The sequence below is a fragment of the Papilio xuthus genome, unplaced genomic scaffold (genome assembly GCF_000836235.2).
Source record: "Papilio xuthus unplaced genomic scaffold, Pxut_1.1 DF828177.1, whole genome shotgun sequence".
Taxonomy (NCBI): domain Eukaryota; kingdom Metazoa; phylum Arthropoda; class Insecta; order Lepidoptera; family Papilionidae; genus Papilio; species Papilio xuthus.
This window is the reverse complement of record NW_013530472.1, coordinates 1,520,037-1,538,999: the sequence shown is the minus strand read 5'-3', so window position 1 is coordinate 1,538,999 and position 18,963 is coordinate 1,520,037. Positions and strand designations below refer to the sequence as shown.

The following is an 18,963-nucleotide window of genomic DNA, read 5'->3' as shown; positions in this document are numbered from 1 at the left end:
AATATCTTTAAAGTAAAAATGTTTCTTCAAAATACAGATAAGATGTATTTCTAAATAAATTATAAATCATAAGTTTGATTTGTGCTTTAAAATCATTATTCTGTGAAATAAAAAAGAAACTTTAGTTTTTTATATTTAAACGGTCTGTTTGTTTCGGTATTGTTTTTCAAATATTTATCAAAAGATACTCAGAACGACATAACTAGTCGTCATAAAATGATATTACCTTAAAGAAAGAAATTACGAAACTGGTATATAAATGTTTAAAACGAACTCTTAAATTTTTATTTAAAGTCAAAGTTTTATTCTGTTCACAGCTTAGGCAAGCAATATATTGCATCTCCAAGTGTCAGGGAATCTAAAATTTTAACGACTCAAAAAAAAACGAGAGTTGTTAGTGTGAGTGCGGGTGTCGGTGTGTATAGCTTAGTGCCCGTGTGTGCGTGCCGTGATCGATGGCGTTGCGACGTTGCCGTCCCTCTCACTTCCGGTCGACGCGTTGCCGTTCCGCCAGGGCGGGCGGACGCAGATTAAAGCCTTGGACTTTTAATTTGTTAATATTAGATCAACATTCAATGTACAAGGTGAAGTGTTTTAGTTTAATTATACTTTAATTGAAACTGCTGCAAATAAAATAAATTTTATCTTTATTGCAAAAAATATTTCTCGCTAAAACAATGCAAAATTAATATTCATATTGAAACTTTTGTGAAAAATAACAATACATTAATTAGATCAACTCGAGGAGTCTAAAGTCATTACAATAAATGTAATTAAAAAATCCGTTTCATGATTAAAAATAAAAGAAAAATACTTGTTAAAAACAGCTTTTATTACAGTCTTGTTGAACAAAAATAAAAATCAAACTAATTGTCATTCAAACGAGCTCAGACACGACGCGGTTGTGTCGTTTAATTGCAAAGATTATATGGCCACCAATTTTAACTCAATCAGGAACCGGGAAATGAATCAAATGTAGTTTGCAAGATTTGATGACAAACATACACTGTACATGGATGTTTGTTAGAAGGTATCTGCAAAACGGCTCAGTGGATCTCGATGAAAATTGTCGTAGATGTAGAACATAATCTCGAAAAGCACAATGTAGATACTTTTTAATTCCGCGTGGAGTGAGTCATGGGCGCAAGCTAGTTTTTTTATAATTTACATTACCACAGATTGAATAAATCGTAGCATTAAACAACCTCTTAATAATATAAAGTTTGCACCAAAAGTTTTTCAATAAAGGCATCGGTTTTCTGTCGTGCCGTCTCAGCAGTTTTCCGGTCTGTGAGAGGGAATATCCTTTTCACCAATTTATAAAGTTAAATTAACTTTTTAATTTAATCAACGAATTAAATCATACGAGAAAATAAAAGGCACGTTCACAATATTCCCGAATATAAACGTGGATGATGTAAGGTTTCAAGCTAGACAGTTTTTGTGTTAGTTAATTTTGCTATATCGGAAAAGGCCGTAACAATCTGAATCCAAATCTTGCTACTTATTTATATTATAAATGCGAATGTTTGAATGTATGGATAGTTGGATGTTTGTTAGAAGGTATGTCATGATGTTTGCATGTGTTAGAACATAGGTTGAAAGAGCACATGGGCTACTAATTAAGTGTTTTTTTAATCTATGCGGACGGAGTCGCGGGCGACAACTACTAGGTGCATATACGGTTTTACTACATAAATAAAAATCAAGGTGATCAATACAGTTCAAAATTATACTTTTTCAAATCAGTATTTTAATTATATTTAAATTTAATATGGAAAATTATGTCCTCTTTTTCCTCGACCTTCATCGTTGTTTATTTGAAGATACAGGATTGACTTCAAAGATAAGTAAAATAAAAATAAATAAAAAAATACGAACAGATATGTTTTTGACCAGAATATATGTTATAGAAGTTTTGACAGTGTAAAAAAATTGTCTAAGCAATAGCAGTAGTTTTTCTTCTCCTATTTGATGTGATCCAAAGAAAACCTCGCTAAACATTTTCGATAGAAAATTGATGACAAACCATTCAGATATAAACTTGGGCAACAATCATGCCAACAGTAAACAGGAAAACTCTTAAAAAAAGAGAACAAATTTCAATCGTGCTCCACAAGCTCTCTCGGTTCTTGCCTATAGGCGTCGGTTATCAAATTATATCGACCATTCCAGCTAATTCGTCGTTTCCATCCCCGTTTCGCAATCCCCTCTCCTCCCCTATTTTCGTTCCACATCCCCTCCCCGCCTACAACCGCCGGCTCTAAGCTCATTTCCTGTGCGCCGCCTGGTTGTATTAATTTTAAATTAACTTGGGATAAAGCGTCGCGTCTGTTCAAAGTCCAAATCAAATGTCTGAGTCGCACACGTTCGCAAAGCGGCTGGTACGATATTGGATTTGTCTATAAACAAAATACATTTATTTTTCAATTTACTCACTCTCTGTTTCTGTAAGTTTAATTATTTTCTAATGTAATTTACGAACAATCGTTTGATCATACAACAAACCTTACATATATAATTAATGAAGTAGTACGTCTGATCTGAACTTTAAACGTTTTAGCTATGCCCAGGGAAAGTGGGATTAAATATTCTTATACCCACAACGTTACTATAAAGTATTTTTATGCAAAATGTTCTTCACTACAAAAGGTCGTATACTATACAAAAGGCAATGTGTAACTTTTCTATTATTCAGTACAGAAAGTATATAAAAGTGGAATAACTAAGAGGCTCTTCTTAAGAGCGAATAAAACTATTTTTTTCAAAAACTCTGCTTTCTTGCAGAAATAATCATATGTATTTTACTCAACTAGCATTAATAAATTCTACCCGGATTTGGAAATAGGTCTCAAATGTTACAGAAGGTTTATGATAGCCATACAAAAAGAGTATATCAGAGGCAAATATGATGATATTTTTTTTGTCACGTCTAGAAATCGAATAGCGACAGTATATAAGGGACAGTTAATTCGCTTTTTATCATTGTCTTTAGTCTTAATTAATAAGATTAAAGCCACAAAAACATCGCGACAACTAAAATGCTTCTAATCGCATCACCTACTGGATTAGCGTTAGGGAGAAATAAAGGATCTATTGTAGTGCCGGCGGCAGACTTGACGGAAGCGTCACCCCACCCCAACTGGGGAACTTCCCCCGGCTACACGGAAATGGCGGCGGGGAGCGGAGACAGCGGCATCCGGGGAAGTGGAGTCGGTAGTGGGTGCAGCCCAGTGTGGGCTTTGTTCCTCGAGCACCGACACCGCGACCCAGTTTTAGGGAAACCAGGCATTATTGGCTGCCCCGGTGCACTGACGAATTGCGAAGCTTCAGATTGTTTGCGGTAAGGGATGACAATGAACGAATTTTAATTGTACCGAAACCAATCATCCTTCTAAAGCGAATTAAAAATATTGTTACTTAATTTATTACGATTCATAACCACTTTATTGTAAAAAAAAAAATTTTATAATACTATATTATAAACAAATACTACAAATATTTTTAAATTTCAATTTTACACTGTACTAACCTTAACAAATATTTAATTACAACAATTTTGGTATTTTATAAATATACTAGCAGTCGCCCGCGACTCCGTCCGGGCGGGATTAAAAATAGATGTTGGCCGATTCTCAGACCTAATCAATATGCTCACAAAATTTCACGAGAATCGGTCAAGCCGTTTAGGGGAATTATGGGAACGAAAATTGTGACACGAAAATTTTATATACAAGACGAGAATTTTATATATAAGATTAGTTTCAATAATTTTAAATCAAATTAATTAAGAACTTTCAAATTGCAATCTAAATTATGACATTAAATAAAAAAATACAAATAAACTGTTCGATATTATTTTTAGATCTGCCAAAAACCACAAAAATATGAATTGTGTAATAAATCCTAATATTATGTTCTCTTTTATCATCGCTAAAATGTTTGTGGTAGCGCCATCTGTCAAAAGCTTAAATAAAAATAAAAGTACCTTAAAACAATCTTCACAGCGACATCTCTGCGTTTACTACGGTACTAGGTCGCGCTTTACGAGCTGTTTCTAACTTCAAAAGCTTTTTGTGCAATGATAGTGCTGCCAAAGCGCAGAAGGTGAGTAAATTACGAACTAAATTATGAATTTGGTCTGTGTAATAAATATATTTTTAACCAATATTGACAAATTATACTTGATTTTCAGGGATCAGATTTTCAGTTCTTGGGAAAATGTATTTCATAAAACAATTTATAGTTGTATTTACAATTTACAAATTGTAATGCAATTTAAAGTAAATCTTATAATTTTAGGGTTGCAGTCTGCGACAGAACACAATATTCACCGCAAAGATATTAACTACTTTCTTTTGAGTACTCTAAATGTAGTAAATGTAAATAAGTTAATAAACAAGATTTTTTAATATTTGCATTTATATGGCAGCACTTTGTTACTAAAATAAGAAATATAAAAATTAATTGAAAAAAAAATGTGTTAAAAAAAAGATAGCAGTTTTATTTTTTCTTCTTCTTTTCCTCTTTCAACTTGTAATTAAGTTGTGACTCTAGCATCATCATGTAGTAAGCATATTCTCCTCCCCACGGCGAAGAAGCAAGGTACCATTGTGTGAACATATCATAATCAAATGGATCTATATAGTTACATTGGCTGTCGTTCATTGCTGCCTTTAATATTTCAGCCGGCTCCAGTGGTTTGTAGTATAATTGTGCAATCCTATCACCATCCAACACCGTGCCTATAGCTCGCCTTATAGTGTTTATGTCAAAACCACGCAGTGTTTGTGCCAAAGAATGAACGTTAAATTCTCTATCTATGCCGTGGTATTTCATCAGGACTTTTTTTAATATTAACGATATGCTGCCGTAGTCACTTCTAGGAAACATGATCATTGATGAAAATGCCTTCAACATCAGGGCTCCTCTCGATAACCAAGGTTCTGACGATGTACCAATTACTAGAATTTTGTCTTTATCTGATAGGGGTTTTACAATTTCCTTGAATAAGTCTTTTTGTAATCGTGTCGGGTCAAACATTTTTTCTTCAGGTGGTACTTTCTTATAAAAAATTTTGTCAGCGTCCGAAATTAAAATTATAGTGGGTTGCATTAGTCTGCTCACTTTGTTAATTAAATTAAACATTTTTTTAAAGTTTTTTGGACCTGGGTATTTGTTATACACATTAAATGGTGAAAGATCTATTAAAATTGAATTGGTCTCAGTTGCCAAAGCATAAACGAGCGTTTTCTTTCCCGAACCTTTGGGTCCTACCAGAAGTATTGAACGGTTTGCATTGCGACATGAAGATCCAAGTGTTAACAAACAACGAATTCTTATTTGTTCTCGAACATCACCTATGCATGGCGGTGGGAACGTCGGTGTCCATTCAATTGCTCTCATATCAGCCGCAGCATAGTTTCTGTCGCCCCAAAAATCATCAATGGTTAGACGCTTATGCTGCTTAATGATGCCTTCGTCGAATAATTCTTGAAACATTCTAGCTGGAGGTATTTTTTCTGGTTTCGGTACTCTAGGTTTCCTCGGTTTTTTCCTTTTTTCACTTTGAGGAGGCTTGCTGATACCAGCCACATTGTAATCATTTTTGAGCGACACCTTTAACTGTTCTAGTTCTAATCTCATCATCTCATCCACAATGGGCCGCAATTGTAAATGTACTTCTTGATAAGCAGTACCTATAAGTAACTCCCTTATGTAACCTTTAATTACCTCTAAGGGAGGATCTGGTACATCAATATTTCTCCATTGTATTTGATAATCTTTCCACGCTTCCCGTAGCCTTTCAAATTGTTTACCTACAGACAAATAGACACCTGGATCGTTAGCTGGATTGAGTCTTGATTTTCTATAATCACTAAATCTTTTTTTCTCCTTTTCCAATGCTTCTTTCTCTATTCGTCTTTGTTCAAGTTTAGCTTCCAATTTTTCTGCTTTAATTTGTTGTTTTGTCTTTGGATTACCAGCTTCTTCTTTAAGACGTTTATCTTCTTTAGCTCGATATTCAATATATTCTTCTATCGTAAATGTTTCTCCTTTTACAACTAAGATTGATCCGCCCTCTTCAGGCCACGGAAACTCATCAAATGTACGGACTTTGTTATACCACACCCTAAACCACTCCCTAATTTCGCTGGTAATATCGTCCATTATATGGCCTTCTTTGATTTGTAAAATGCGCGCTTTTTCTTTGATATGATCTTCTAGCCACGTCTCATGATATTTTTGTCTATAACTTCGGCGTATCTCTTCTACTCTCCTTAACTCTGTTTTTGCTGATGGCTTAGGTTGTGAGATTATAATCATTTGAAGTTTTTCTTTTAACAGATTTTCTCGTTTTTGCTCTCGCTTAATTTCCATGAATCGCTTATAAATCGTTTTAATAAGAGCAGCGGCCCTTTCTTTCATATATGGCGAAGCTTCTGGTTTTTTAAGACCTGCAAGCTCCAAATATAAAGCCTTATCTTTATTCACTTTCTTAGCATTTTGTCTTACAATATTTCTCGACCGTTCCATTCGTTGAATGTTGTTTACATGTCTGTTATATTCTTCTTCTAACCTCCGTTTCTCCATCTCTTCGGGACTCAGCACTTCTGAATGTATGGATTGAACGTCTTCACCAAGTGCCAGTTTTCGTCTTATTTCTTCTTCTTTCTCTTCCCTTAATCTCATTTCTTCTTCTAAGCGTTGTTGTTCTTTGAGTTCCAATTCTGATTGTGTCGGTGTGGGATCACCGATACGATTGCCGGCGAAAATTTGATCGATGATATATTGCATTTCTTTTTGCCTAATTTCAAATGGATAGAAAAATGGACAAAGTATTTCCACGTCTTGGGGTATAATGAGCATTTGCTTTAGGGCGTTATCGGTATATGTATATTCAAAAGCTTCAACAGTTTCTAGCGATGCTTTTAATTCCAGTAAACGACAAGTTACAGTGTCAATAATTTGTCTTATGAATGGACGTCTTTGTACTTGATCCATTTGGTCATAGCATTCACATAATCTGTTATACAGTATACAATACTGAGAGTACACTCTTGCAACTATTTCTATTGCCGTGGCTTGAGGTTTAATACCTATGTTGTCTGATGCTAAGTCTTGGATCTTCTGATCCGCGGCTAAGGCTTTTTCGAAATCGTCTTTTATTTTCAACCATCGTTCGTAATATTCTTTGCTGGCCATTTTTAAATTTACTTTGTTTGAATCTAAATTTTGACTTCATTAAACAGTAATTTATAATTATTATCTGGTACACTTAAATAAAACCATGACAGTGTTCAATGACAATTATGTCACAGGATGTCATTTTACTTCTTGAAATAAGTCTTATAGAGTAAAAAACTTCCCACGCCGTATTTTAATTTTGTAAGTTTGTAATTTTGTAACTAAATACTGTGAACTATGAAATATAGTCAGTTATTTTAGCGTTTGTAAAGTTTGACACCATATACTACATTTAACATAACATATTGAATTGAGACGAATGTTTCTTATCATTGGTTATTACGAGATATGTTACTTGTGAGTTGGGGGTGGGTCGACAATGACGCTTCAACCCTCGCTCACAATAAAAATGTTTTAAGTGCGCCTCCGCGCGTTCCATTGAGCGTCAGTAACGACGACGCACGCGCTCCGCGACTGTATCCGGCCGGCGCGTGCCGCTTGTGACACACCGCAAGTCATAAGTGGTAGCGATTTCAATAGAGTAGTTTTTGGTGGTTTTTTTTTAAGACAGACAATAAGAAATTGTTATAACACTGAAAACGTCTATATTTGGGTATCTTGCACAATAGTTTATAACAATATTAATTTAACTGTTAAATAATAAACTGTACTGTACGTCAAGAAATTAAAGGGTGCAATATAATTATATAGGTAAAAATTCATAAAACAGCAATCATGATAGGTAATAAAAAAAATACTAAATGATATAGCATTACTAATAACTTCTTTTTAAAGGTTACTTTGCGTGATTTCATGAAATATCTCTTCAGAAATTGATATTCAGAAAAATCGCTATTCGTTGGTAATTTGGGCCACTGGCTTAAACAGCATCGCCCAAAATGCAACGTAACAATGATTTACTCAGTATCCCTCCTATGTATTCATTACGGGTGTAGAATTTAAGCCATTTATTTTGTTAACTCTGTCTCGGTCAATAAAGCCTGTCGGGGGTTGGACTAAAGGGATCGTCGAGCTTTGATAGTTCGTAATCTTAAAACTGGTGTCGCGACTGTCGCCCTATTAGCATACTTGTAATCATTACGATCCGATACTTCGGGAAATATAAAGTTAGGGCGGTGATAGAACACTATCGGTATCGATAGGTCCTATTTTATTTATGAAATGGGGGTTTTAAAAGAAATTTACCGAAACTGTAAAAAGTGTGCGCGCTCCGAACACACAAAGTTGAATCGTCGACGCGAGTCGTCTATTTAGTCAGTCCGGCATAGTGACTATAGGTATACGCAGCGCCTTTTCATAATGAACTTGACAGGTAGCCTGTGACTGGCTTTAGCAATGTAAGTATCATTAAAATTACAGATTTGTTTATAGTCTAATGTAATACCGATGGACCAGTAACAATGCAAATGATTGGTAAACCAGCCACCTACAAACATTCTTTAAAGTATCACTTATCATCCTCGCCGTTATGTTTACCCTAAAAGCTGTTGAAATTAGCAAATAGTCTGCGTTCCCACGAGGGGGGTATCTTCATTAATAGAGAGGGAATCGAAGCCGTGACAAATTCGTCGCATGCGCGCCGACCGGGCACCACCCAGACAGTTAGCGGGCCACCGGAACAGACAGACACAATGATTGACTGTTCAATTGAGTGCCGGAGTTATTCGGGATTGCACACTCTCCGCCAATTACGCTAAGCGTGCGCGTTTAGTGTTGTGCAGCGAAATATCGATATCTTCATTATTTTATCATTGTATTATAATTATAAAAATAAGTTGAAAACAACTCAAAATAATACTAAGTTTAAGCTACAATAAACGAAGATATATTTTAATCTTACGTACGGCACGGTAAAAAACCATAATAACATATTTTTTTTTAATTTTTATTATGTATTATTATGAGGTCGTTATATTAAATGAAGGGAGAGTGTGTTGTGTAATTATTATTGTAATTTAATTTATAAAAGGTTGAGTTAAATTATTACATATTTAAAAAATGTATTATTAAGTCATACCTAAAGGAATTATAAAATGAATGCAACCAATATTGACCATTCTTCGATTTAATTTCTTGTTCAGTAATTTAATTGACACTTTCTAAATGTAAAAATCACACATATAAATACGATAAATTAAACTTAATATTATTCTATAAACAAACATGTTTGACTAATCATCAATTATGCCAGCCACTCAACCCTAAAATATCACAGAGCGTGTCCATTGTAACCGCATGAGATAAAAAAATCATGACTGGGACGCTTATCGATAGAATTTAGACTCTCGATCCCACGCGCGATAATTCGATACGCACAGTGGCTTACAATCAGCGCTTCACTATTATTTATTAATGTTTATTTAGAAATGCTTTATCAAATGTAAAATAATGTCTTAATGTTGCAGTCTATATATTTATTATAAACATACGAGATATTAATTTAGGTACATATTATTTTAATTTAATTTCAAAAGGCAACTTTAGCGACCTTTTTTGTAAAGTATTTTAGTAACACGTTGGGTTACGTCGTCTTTTGTCTCTACTTTAAAGTTGAAGCGTGTACGTCATTAGTAGATGTATTAATATACTATTAGGAATATAATATGAGTAAGCCTGGGGATACACTCGTCAACCCGTCACGGTCGGCCATTGGAAGCGGTCCTTGTAGTAGAGAGCTCTTAATTATTTAGGAACATGTGACGGCACGCGCCGTCGTTTGTTTGACGACCTTAACGACTGGTATTTTTTGAATTACCCTTTATTAATTGTATATTTTTAATTAAAATAATATGTTAATAGTTTCTAATTTAGATGTAGATGTAAAGATATTTTATGTTTGTTAAACTTTAAACAAAATACTGAAAGTTCAGTCATTTGGACATTTACCATTACCTTCTTTCTCTTTTTGAATTATTAGATTTTATATACAAACCATGACGTCACTTTTTATTTACCTAACTTCCTAAGGGCTCAGTGATTTTAATAAATGCGACTACTAATTTGACTATCACTTGACAGATTTTCTAATTCGTCTAATTATCGAGTTACACTTTGTATTTACGCGTAAAAGAAACCGCAAAGGACTTGCTAGCCGATTGCCCCTAGAGACGCTCAATTGACGCATCAGGCGGCCGACATCAAAGGGTCGGAGCTCAATTCATCGGACAATTAAAAGTTTTAAACTGCAGTCAAAGAGACGATCTTCTTGCTTCGCTGCGCGGATAAATGATTGAAATTGATTTGAATGTGATTTAAGATTTTCATCTTAATAATACCTATAATAGTGAAATCTGTTTAAAAGAGAAATAATGAATGACTGAAAAATAAAATCTGAAATGTAAAGTTACTAAGTTTCGTATTTATTTTAACTAGCTGTCGCCCGCGATTCAATCCGCGGGAAATTATAAAAAATTTAGTAGGCTAAACTAAAAATTAAACTTTTTAAATGTTGAGAAGTGCCTTCCTTTCGAATCGAATCTGGAAATAGGTTTTGGTTTTAATTTTAATTTTTTACTCGGCGTTAGTTATATGAGACAAACCTGAAGGAAAAATAAGTATATCCTTTAGTATATAGACAGTATGTACATATTTATTACACGTATATGTTATGACGTCATTAATCAGGCTGCGCGGTGACATCACCGACGCGAGATAACGCGGGCGGTTCACTTATTTACATGAGATAACGTCTACACCCGTAACGAATAAATTATTGGTCGGAAGGGGAGATTCGGGTTGGGGGAGAGGGGGGGATTTTTCTCATTTTATAGCCTATATTCATGATCCTTGGATCGGGATGATTTTATATTAGATTAATAATGTCTATTTCCTAAATTAAATTATACTTCAATTGTGATTTAATAATTGCAAATAATGTAAAAAAAATGTAATTTTATCTCTACGAAGATAACACGAATGTATTCGAAGATTTTGTAATGTTTATTATTAATATTATTAAATGTTTATCAACTAACCTGAGCATTTTGTTCCTCGAAGAGTATCGGTAAGCGCCGGTGTAGAGTAACCCTTGCCGAGACCAGTTGCGAGCTTATCAGAACCTGTAATATAAAATAATTAGCAAACACAAAGTTAAAAAAAGACAAGATAGTTCTTAGAAACCGTAGAGCTTACGAACCTGAAATTGAGCGATAAATATCAAAATAAGATGGTCTTTGCAAAAATTACGTTAATTTAATTAAATTTGATTAATTGTCTCCAATTAAAGCTGATTTTTGTTCTATTACAGAATTCTATAAACATAGTAATACTATGATTAGAATAATCACAGCTTTTAGCTTTCACACTTGCATAGCCGTAATGGGACAAGTTTTTTAAATTACACTGTTGAATGATTTTATGAATTAAAAACTAAAATAAAATCAAAACATAATTATGACATTGCCGTATTAAAAGAACGGATGCTAGCTATACAAAAAAGTCATTAACTTTGTCGATTATTTAAATGCTCCCACGATAAAAAAAATTAACGCGTCACTCCGCAATGGAATCATTCGAGCAATATGTTTTGGAACTATTTATTTGGCAAAAAGGCAATCCACTCAACGTTATATCATAAATCTCTCAAGCAAAGGGGGAGAGGCCATCACTGGTGTATCTTTCGCACAATTAAGTTCTCATTGTCCACGCCACGGTTCCCATGAATTTGGGCAAAACAACGCAGCATGCGCGCGCGCAGTTCAGTCGCGCGCCGCTTATTGTCAGCGGAAGCGAACCAAAAGACGCGCGCTTCGACCCCACTAGTGCCATTACAACTGATTTATTTTGCGCGTCGTCCATCGATTGAGTAATAATTGTTTGTTTGTATAATGCTAAAGGGATGGAGAGCTTCGAGTGCGGATTATTGGTTTAGCGGTGGCTTAACTTGTACGACTTCGGTCTCCCCTTTTGAAAAGTCAGTGTTAACTTTTTGATTTCATATTAAAGTTGTGTTTGCAAAGCAATTTTATTTGACACAGGTAACCACCTGATCACTGCAAGAATGAAAACTTGACTAATGTGGTATAAAATCAGTATTTTAGTAGTAATGTATCTAATAGTTAACTAACTGAAGTTTGTGTAGATAACTACGTCAGTATAAAACATGTAATCTCTTGTCTCTGAGTAACAATTAAGAAAGCATTAATAATTTTGCGCTCATTTAATATTATTGCCTATAATTACTTAAATGTAACAATTACTCTGAAAATTTTATTCCATTGCTCATAATAATAAAACACTACCAACATAGTTATTTATTTGTGTAAATTCACGGCAGTCATATCAATTTGTTTAGCCTTTACGAGGGTACAAGAAAGTGGTTTACACTAATGGGTAAGGAATGAATGTTGAGAAATTGTTTCACTCACGATTTCCAAGATAATTTGCAGTAGTTTTATTTATTATACCAAGAGTTTGTATAATAGGGCAATTTTGTAAAGATTAGTTGATGGTAAAATTTTATTTTTATAATTTATGTTACGCTATAAAATTATCGCATGTAAATAATCATTAATTATATACGATTGCAACATATCATAAATTCACTGTTTAGATGATTAGGAGTTAACTATTTATTCTCAAAATTATGCATTGAAAATGCAAACCTTTTTCTTGTGTAAATCCAAAAATAGCCACATGGTTTCTTCATATCAATCTGGGTTATGAGCGAGAGTTATGTTGTTAGATATATGTTGCCCGATTTGTTTTTTAAATATAAATTAAATTAAATCATTGATATCAGATAACTTGCTGAATATTTTAATCTTCTTTTTCAATTTCTCGTCCCGGCAGAACGGCAGGACGGCAGTCCTCACTAATGAATATGAATTGTGAAACAAACCCCCTATCCCTTTCGTTTATGTAATAAACATTAAAATGGAATCAATAAACTCATATCAGGGCTACTTCGTTACTATACTGATACATTTTTATCATGAAACGATATCAATTACGATATACGATTTATACTAAGTTAACATTCTGCATACGGCCTTTGTTTCCATTGTAAACTACGAAATAATTGACGGATTAAAAATTTAATTTTATTTATAAAAAGTAGTGTTGTGTAATGTGTTTTGTTTGTTTTGAACTATGGCATACTTTAAATTTTAGCATTCGATGTACCCTTGTTATGATTTTAAAATCTTTTCTTTATACAGCTCGTTGTTTCTTATAACACTAATGAAACCTTAAAACATAATTCGTGATTTGTTACCAAGTAGATAAATTGTTTAAATACATAAAAAAAATAGTTACATGAATAATTGAAAACACTGATTCAAAAGAAGCATAAACGATAAATATGGAATGCTGTTATAAGTATAATAAATAGCAGACGCTATCTGTCTGTATTGTCGACAGGGGCGTATTGCAATCATTTTCGTGTTAACAACTCTTTAACTCTGCGCCTAGGGGTTTATAAATTTTAATATGTAGCTTCTAATCATTGGAAGATTAGGGCAGGCAGCGCCCTCTAGTATAGCCGAGCGTAGATATTCGCGTTAATTTGAATATTATGTAAATACGTTTGAACTCTGCCTATTTTCTACTTATTTGGTATTCTTGGCTCGTTCAAATACTTATCAAGCGACGGTTGTCTAAGGGGTTCCTACAAAATTAATGTACACGGGGAAAAATAACTGAGTACTGTTTGTTTTGTTACGTTTAAATTTATTTCGTTAGATTTGACTTTACATTTTTGCTTTGTTTTGTAAGATTTTTAGGTTACGATAGAATTCCGATTTATTTTTAAATAGCGTTGGTATTGCACTTCTTTGTTTTCAATCGCTCTTATTTGTTTCTTAATTTTTTGTTAAAGTTTTTGTTTTCAGTTGGTAAATATTATTACGCTTTACGAGCGCTTCAGTGGATATGAAGAATAATAAAAATTTAATTTCTTGATCCAATTTATAGTCTAATGATAGGAATAAAAGAGAATAAAACGATATCATCCAAAGGTTTCTCCTCATTGTTTCTTTTTTAAATTGAACTAAAACATGGGCGGTTTTAATCGTGGTCTTTCACGCGGTGGGCGGAAAGGCACCACGGCGATGGCAGCTCCACTACAATTACTCGTTCCGAATTAACATTTTTTCGCAAAAGGCATTTTTAATGGAAAAAAAGTCCATTGTCTTTTTAGAACGGTTTCATTGTCTCGCAACTCTTTTATATCGCCTCTCGGTCCCTGAACATAGCGAAACCTTTTATTCTCTGACGCGATGCGGAATGAAAGACTCCCGTTTGTCTGAAAAATGCCCTCGAAAATATTTTTACGCTCTCTCCATTGCGCTCGGCCCAACAGTTGCCAGATTTATTTTTTGCGATTGTATGTTTTTTTTTAATGTGTTCGCAATCTTTTTTACGGCTTTTATGTGGTTCTTTTATAACACACATCATCATACGGAAAATAAAGAAGTGTTGTCTATTTGTTTATTTGTTAAATCCAAAAATAATTTGCAACATAATTATGTTACTGCGAATTCGATTAATTTACCTTAAGTTGAAAATCACACGTATTTTACATAACAGCGAATTTTGAATTGTCATCGGTTGATAGTAAAAACAACTATAATTTCTGATTACAAATTGCGTGATATCTAGTAATTGTATTGATGTATTCAATCATACGGCAGTAAGAGCATAGGAAAATATTTAAAATTGACACCTTCATAACAACAAGTGTGAGACATTATGACAACCCGTAGAAAAAAAGTTGGAGACATATCGGCTTCTAACTAAATCTTTGAAACTATATATCCAAACCTAACACAGTAGAACCCCCGAGTTAAATTGCGTGTATCTAACTCTACCCCCAGTAATAATGAACTGTAGGTAGATGATAAAATTTTATTTTCATTAGTATTTATCAAAAGCGATGGGATGATCTGCTGGGTGTGTGGGCGGGAGCGTTGCTATGGCGACCTGGGGTGTCGCGTCCCGCACGCCCCCGTCTTGTTCCCTCGATAGCGATTGTTATCTTTAGAAGAAGCTCGCTCCCCACCTTTGCTACAATACCTACAGCTTTTGCTCATCCAAAGGGTTTAAATCCGTACCTCGACTGAAGCGAATGCAGCTTTACGTCTTCTCCGTAGAGCCATATTCGGAACAACCGAGCTTTCGCGAGTACAAATCGATTTTTATTCTTTTGGAACGTCGCACCGTGTCTCATGGAATATCATTTGACGACGGTTACAATGGACCTTAAAATGGCGATATCTCTTACAGCGGAGGGTGTTAAATTTAATGCCTCGAGGATACCTGCTAACGTTCAACAAAAGCTAGATAGTCATATTTGGTGTACTAAACTTTTCGATTCCAAAATTTAAGCAATAAAATTGAACTATGGTTAGTATTATGTTTTTTAAAGAAATGATGGAGTTTGACAGCACCAGTTAGCTGTATTACGCTTTTCACAGTTTCGATGCGATTACAACCACACAAAGGTTAAACATGACAAATATTTTAATCAATGAGTCTATAGCGCGTTACTGTGATAATTTCCAGCTAAGTAATAACTCCAAGATTTCGTGGTCTACTAAATTAAGAGGAGCGACCAATTATTGAGTATTGTAGGAGCACTAGGTTGGTTCAAAATACCTTTATTTTTTATTCAACAACAACAGCTCATCAAATCAAAGGTGTTCTATTTTGTACAAATAACAAAGTGTGCTCAGTAAACTAATTGACAAAATAATTATTAAACACCCTGGGCACGGACCTGTGATGTCATAAAGTCGCCAGTACTTATGTACTTTATACTAATGTGTTAAGTATGTGAGATTATGAGTGACTGTTTTGTATTCTCCATTTGATGGTAATAATTGTATTCATTGCTTTACATTCGCACACAAGCATACATAATTAATCGTAATAAACACCATGTTTCTATAACCGTGGGGCTTCACTGCCTAAACACTTGTTTACCTAAACACAAATACATTTAAGTTAAACATCGTATCAAATTTATTTCATTGAACAAATAGGGATGGCAAGTTCCTCTGTAAAATAAATCGTTCGACAGTGAAGGCCCACTGTTAGCTAGCAATAGTAATAAAACAGAGAAAAACTAAACTAAAGATTATCGTCTCAGATTTAAAGTTTTAATAAGGTCAAAGGTAAAAATAAAATAAAATTTAATATTATAGTAGTCGCTCGCGCTATGCATTATCAAAGAAAAATATTTGATATAAAGTTATAACTAACAACTTACCGATTTTATTTTTATCAATTGATCCCAGCATGCTTTCATCCGTTCTCGTGGTTCTGCCGAAGCCCAGAGTCGTACTGGATGCATCCTGCCCTAGTTGACCACCGTAAAAATCACCGAATGCAGTCGCGGTGCCTAGGAGTCCAGACCTGTCTTGCAGAGCGGCTTTCGCTTTCTCTACACTCTGTTTCAATTGCTCGAAGGTACTCTGATGGAGACGGTACGGCGGCCATTCTGTTGCCGGCCAGGGTTCCTCTTTTAATGCGCTTCGCTTCAATTCCAGAGCTCCGGCATAAGAACAGCTGCTTTCGTACATTGCAGTTTTGACACCTGAACGCAGCGCTGTGGCACACTTCACTCCGCGGTAGTCGACCCTACGACAAAAACAAATTATTTTTATTGTGAACTAGCTATGCCTGCGACTTCGTCCGCGTGAAATACTATCTTTGAGCTACGCGCGGTACTGGACAGTACTTGGACATTGCAACATAATTTAATTTTTCTAAAATCAAAGTTTTTTTTCTAAAATAAACGTAGTCTAAGTTACTCCTTTAGACATCAGCTACCTGCCATCAAAGTCACGTCAAAATCGGTACAGCCATTTCAGAGATTAGCCGAAACAAACAAACAGACATACAAAAAATTTCATTTTGCTGTATGTACCGTACCGTAAATATATTCATATATATGCAGTAAAAACGATTATTTTAATATTACAAGCAGATACTCCAATTTTATTTATATGTATAGATTTCAAATGTCGTGACACTTGTATACGAACACTGTTGTTATCACTCTTCTTTCCAAAAAGAATGAGAAAGATAGCGATATTGCAATACTGGTGTTACGCCAGTGAGGAATCATAGTTAATTGCATTAGGTATTGATAGTAAAATACATGACTACGCTTGAAATAGTAAAGGTGATTGACATGTGGCTAGTTTATTCAAAACAATTTATATAGTATTTGCATATTTAATAATTTATTTGTATCTGTTTTGTTTTGTTTATTCATATTTGCATATTTTTATATTTTACATTGTATTGCTTAACTAATAAAAATTCAGTGCTTAAGTTGAGGAGTTTTCATTCCCTTGTTTAGTTTATAAAATAATTTCTACGCCATACACACTGTATTCGAATTGACGATACTAAGACGGTTGTAGCAAATATAAGCTGTTGCTGGACCTATACATAACTTTCACATAATAAATATTTTATTCCTCTTCTGAACAATTATGTTTATGTCAGATGAAACCACGTAGAACACAGGTCGCTACAATTTTGCTCTGGTTTAATAATCATGTGGTTGTTAGACTATTATTTCTCCTCATAGATTTACTCATGGTCAAGTACGTTTAACTTGGCTCATCTTGGTTTGATATAGCGTGTTAAAATATAAATTGAAGCTCAGCTTTAGTGCTAATATTAGAGGAATTATCCAGATCTTTATTAAATTAAATCAAACTATAGACTATCCTTAAGAAGTAAGTATGTATGCTGAAAGCAAACAGAATAAGATCAAATCATATCGAGTTTATATGCTAATACGAACTTCATTGTCCGATTTCAAAAGTGGAATCCATTGTGATCCGTTTAACTTCAATTTTGTTCACTTTTTTTAGCCGACTTCAAAAAGGAGAAGGTTATCAATGCGTCTGTATGTTTTTTTAAGACATACAATCGGGGATCCACATTACGAGGCGGTAGAAAACAATTTATTCCTTCCCGGAAAAGCGGGCGACGATACCAATTAAACAGGTACAAAGCGATGACATTAGATTGTCAGGTTCCGATAAGATACAGCTGCACTACAGTAGGCTTCCACTGCCGAAACAATCGTATAAAACTAACTATTATCATACTCAAGCCTTTCAAGGAAAAGAATCAAATTCATAATAAAATAATGTACAAAGTTCTCTAAAATGACATATAAAATAGTCATAAGTATAAAATCTTATAATAAACTTAAATATTTATAAGGTAATATAGATTTTTTAGATATAAATTAATGTTATTCTCTATATTCTATTAGTCTGTCAAATATATATGATATAGCCAACAGAAGATAGTCAACAGAAGGTTAGGTAACAGAAGTTTTATTAATTTTTTTATGTTTTACAATTCTTTAAGTGGTAATAATAATCTCTCACCTCATATCTGATATTCGTTTTCTTTTCTGTCGCTTGGCTTTTTTCTTGGTATTTTCCGTGGTGATGTTTTAAAGTGGTATCACATTTCCGTGATACCACTTTTTCACTTATAAATTACACCAGCACTTTTATTTACAGTTAATATACTAAATATCGGAATATAGAATTATACATTATATTTTCACTGAATTTTCTACTAATTCGCTAAAAAATATAATCGGTTAGCCATAGTTAAAAATCGCGGGAAAATGAATTATCGTAGGAAGATGGTGAGACAGATAAGTAATGTTTACATGTCCTATTAGAGTTTATTGATAGGAACGGCTGGCTAGGGGGGCTGGTAGGTGTGACTAAGTTGGCACACTCTATAGTGGACCAGAGAGGACAGACGGCGGCC

General features: G+C 34.1%; 2 protein-coding genes across 2 annotated transcripts in view; both read right to left on the bottom strand.

Moving 5' to 3' along the window:
• The window catches only part of Ets65A (DNA-binding protein D-ETS-3), a 47,065-nt gene extending 28,348 nt beyond the window's left edge, over window positions 1-18,717 (bottom strand). Inside the window, exons 1-3 of the mRNA XM_013306908.1 lie at window positions 18,567-18,717; window positions 16,418-16,788; window positions 11,184-11,267 (exon numbers count right to left, since the gene is read on the bottom strand). Of these exons, the coding sequence (XP_013162362.1) occupies window positions 11,184-11,267; window positions 16,418-16,788; window positions 18,567-18,571 (460 nt within the window). The 5' untranslated portion in view covers window positions 18,572-18,717. The remainder of the gene's footprint in view (window positions 1-11,183; window positions 11,268-16,417; window positions 16,789-18,566) is intronic.
• LOC106113865 (IQ and AAA domain-containing protein 1) lies at window positions 4,464-7,298 on the bottom strand. Its single transcript, XM_013306907.1, has one exon. The coding sequence runs from the start codon at window positions 7,204-7,206 to the stop codon at window positions 4,504-4,506; it is 2,703 nt and encodes a 900-aa protein (XP_013162361.1). The 5' UTR covers window positions 7,207-7,298; the 3' UTR covers window positions 4,464-4,503.
• Window positions 18,718-18,963: the final 246 nt, after the last annotated feature.

Coding starts and splice junctions, on each gene's coding strand:
- LOC106113865 (XM_013306907.1), bottom strand. CDS start 7,206: ATGGCCAGCAAAGAATATTACGAACGATGGTTGAAAATAAAAGACGAT.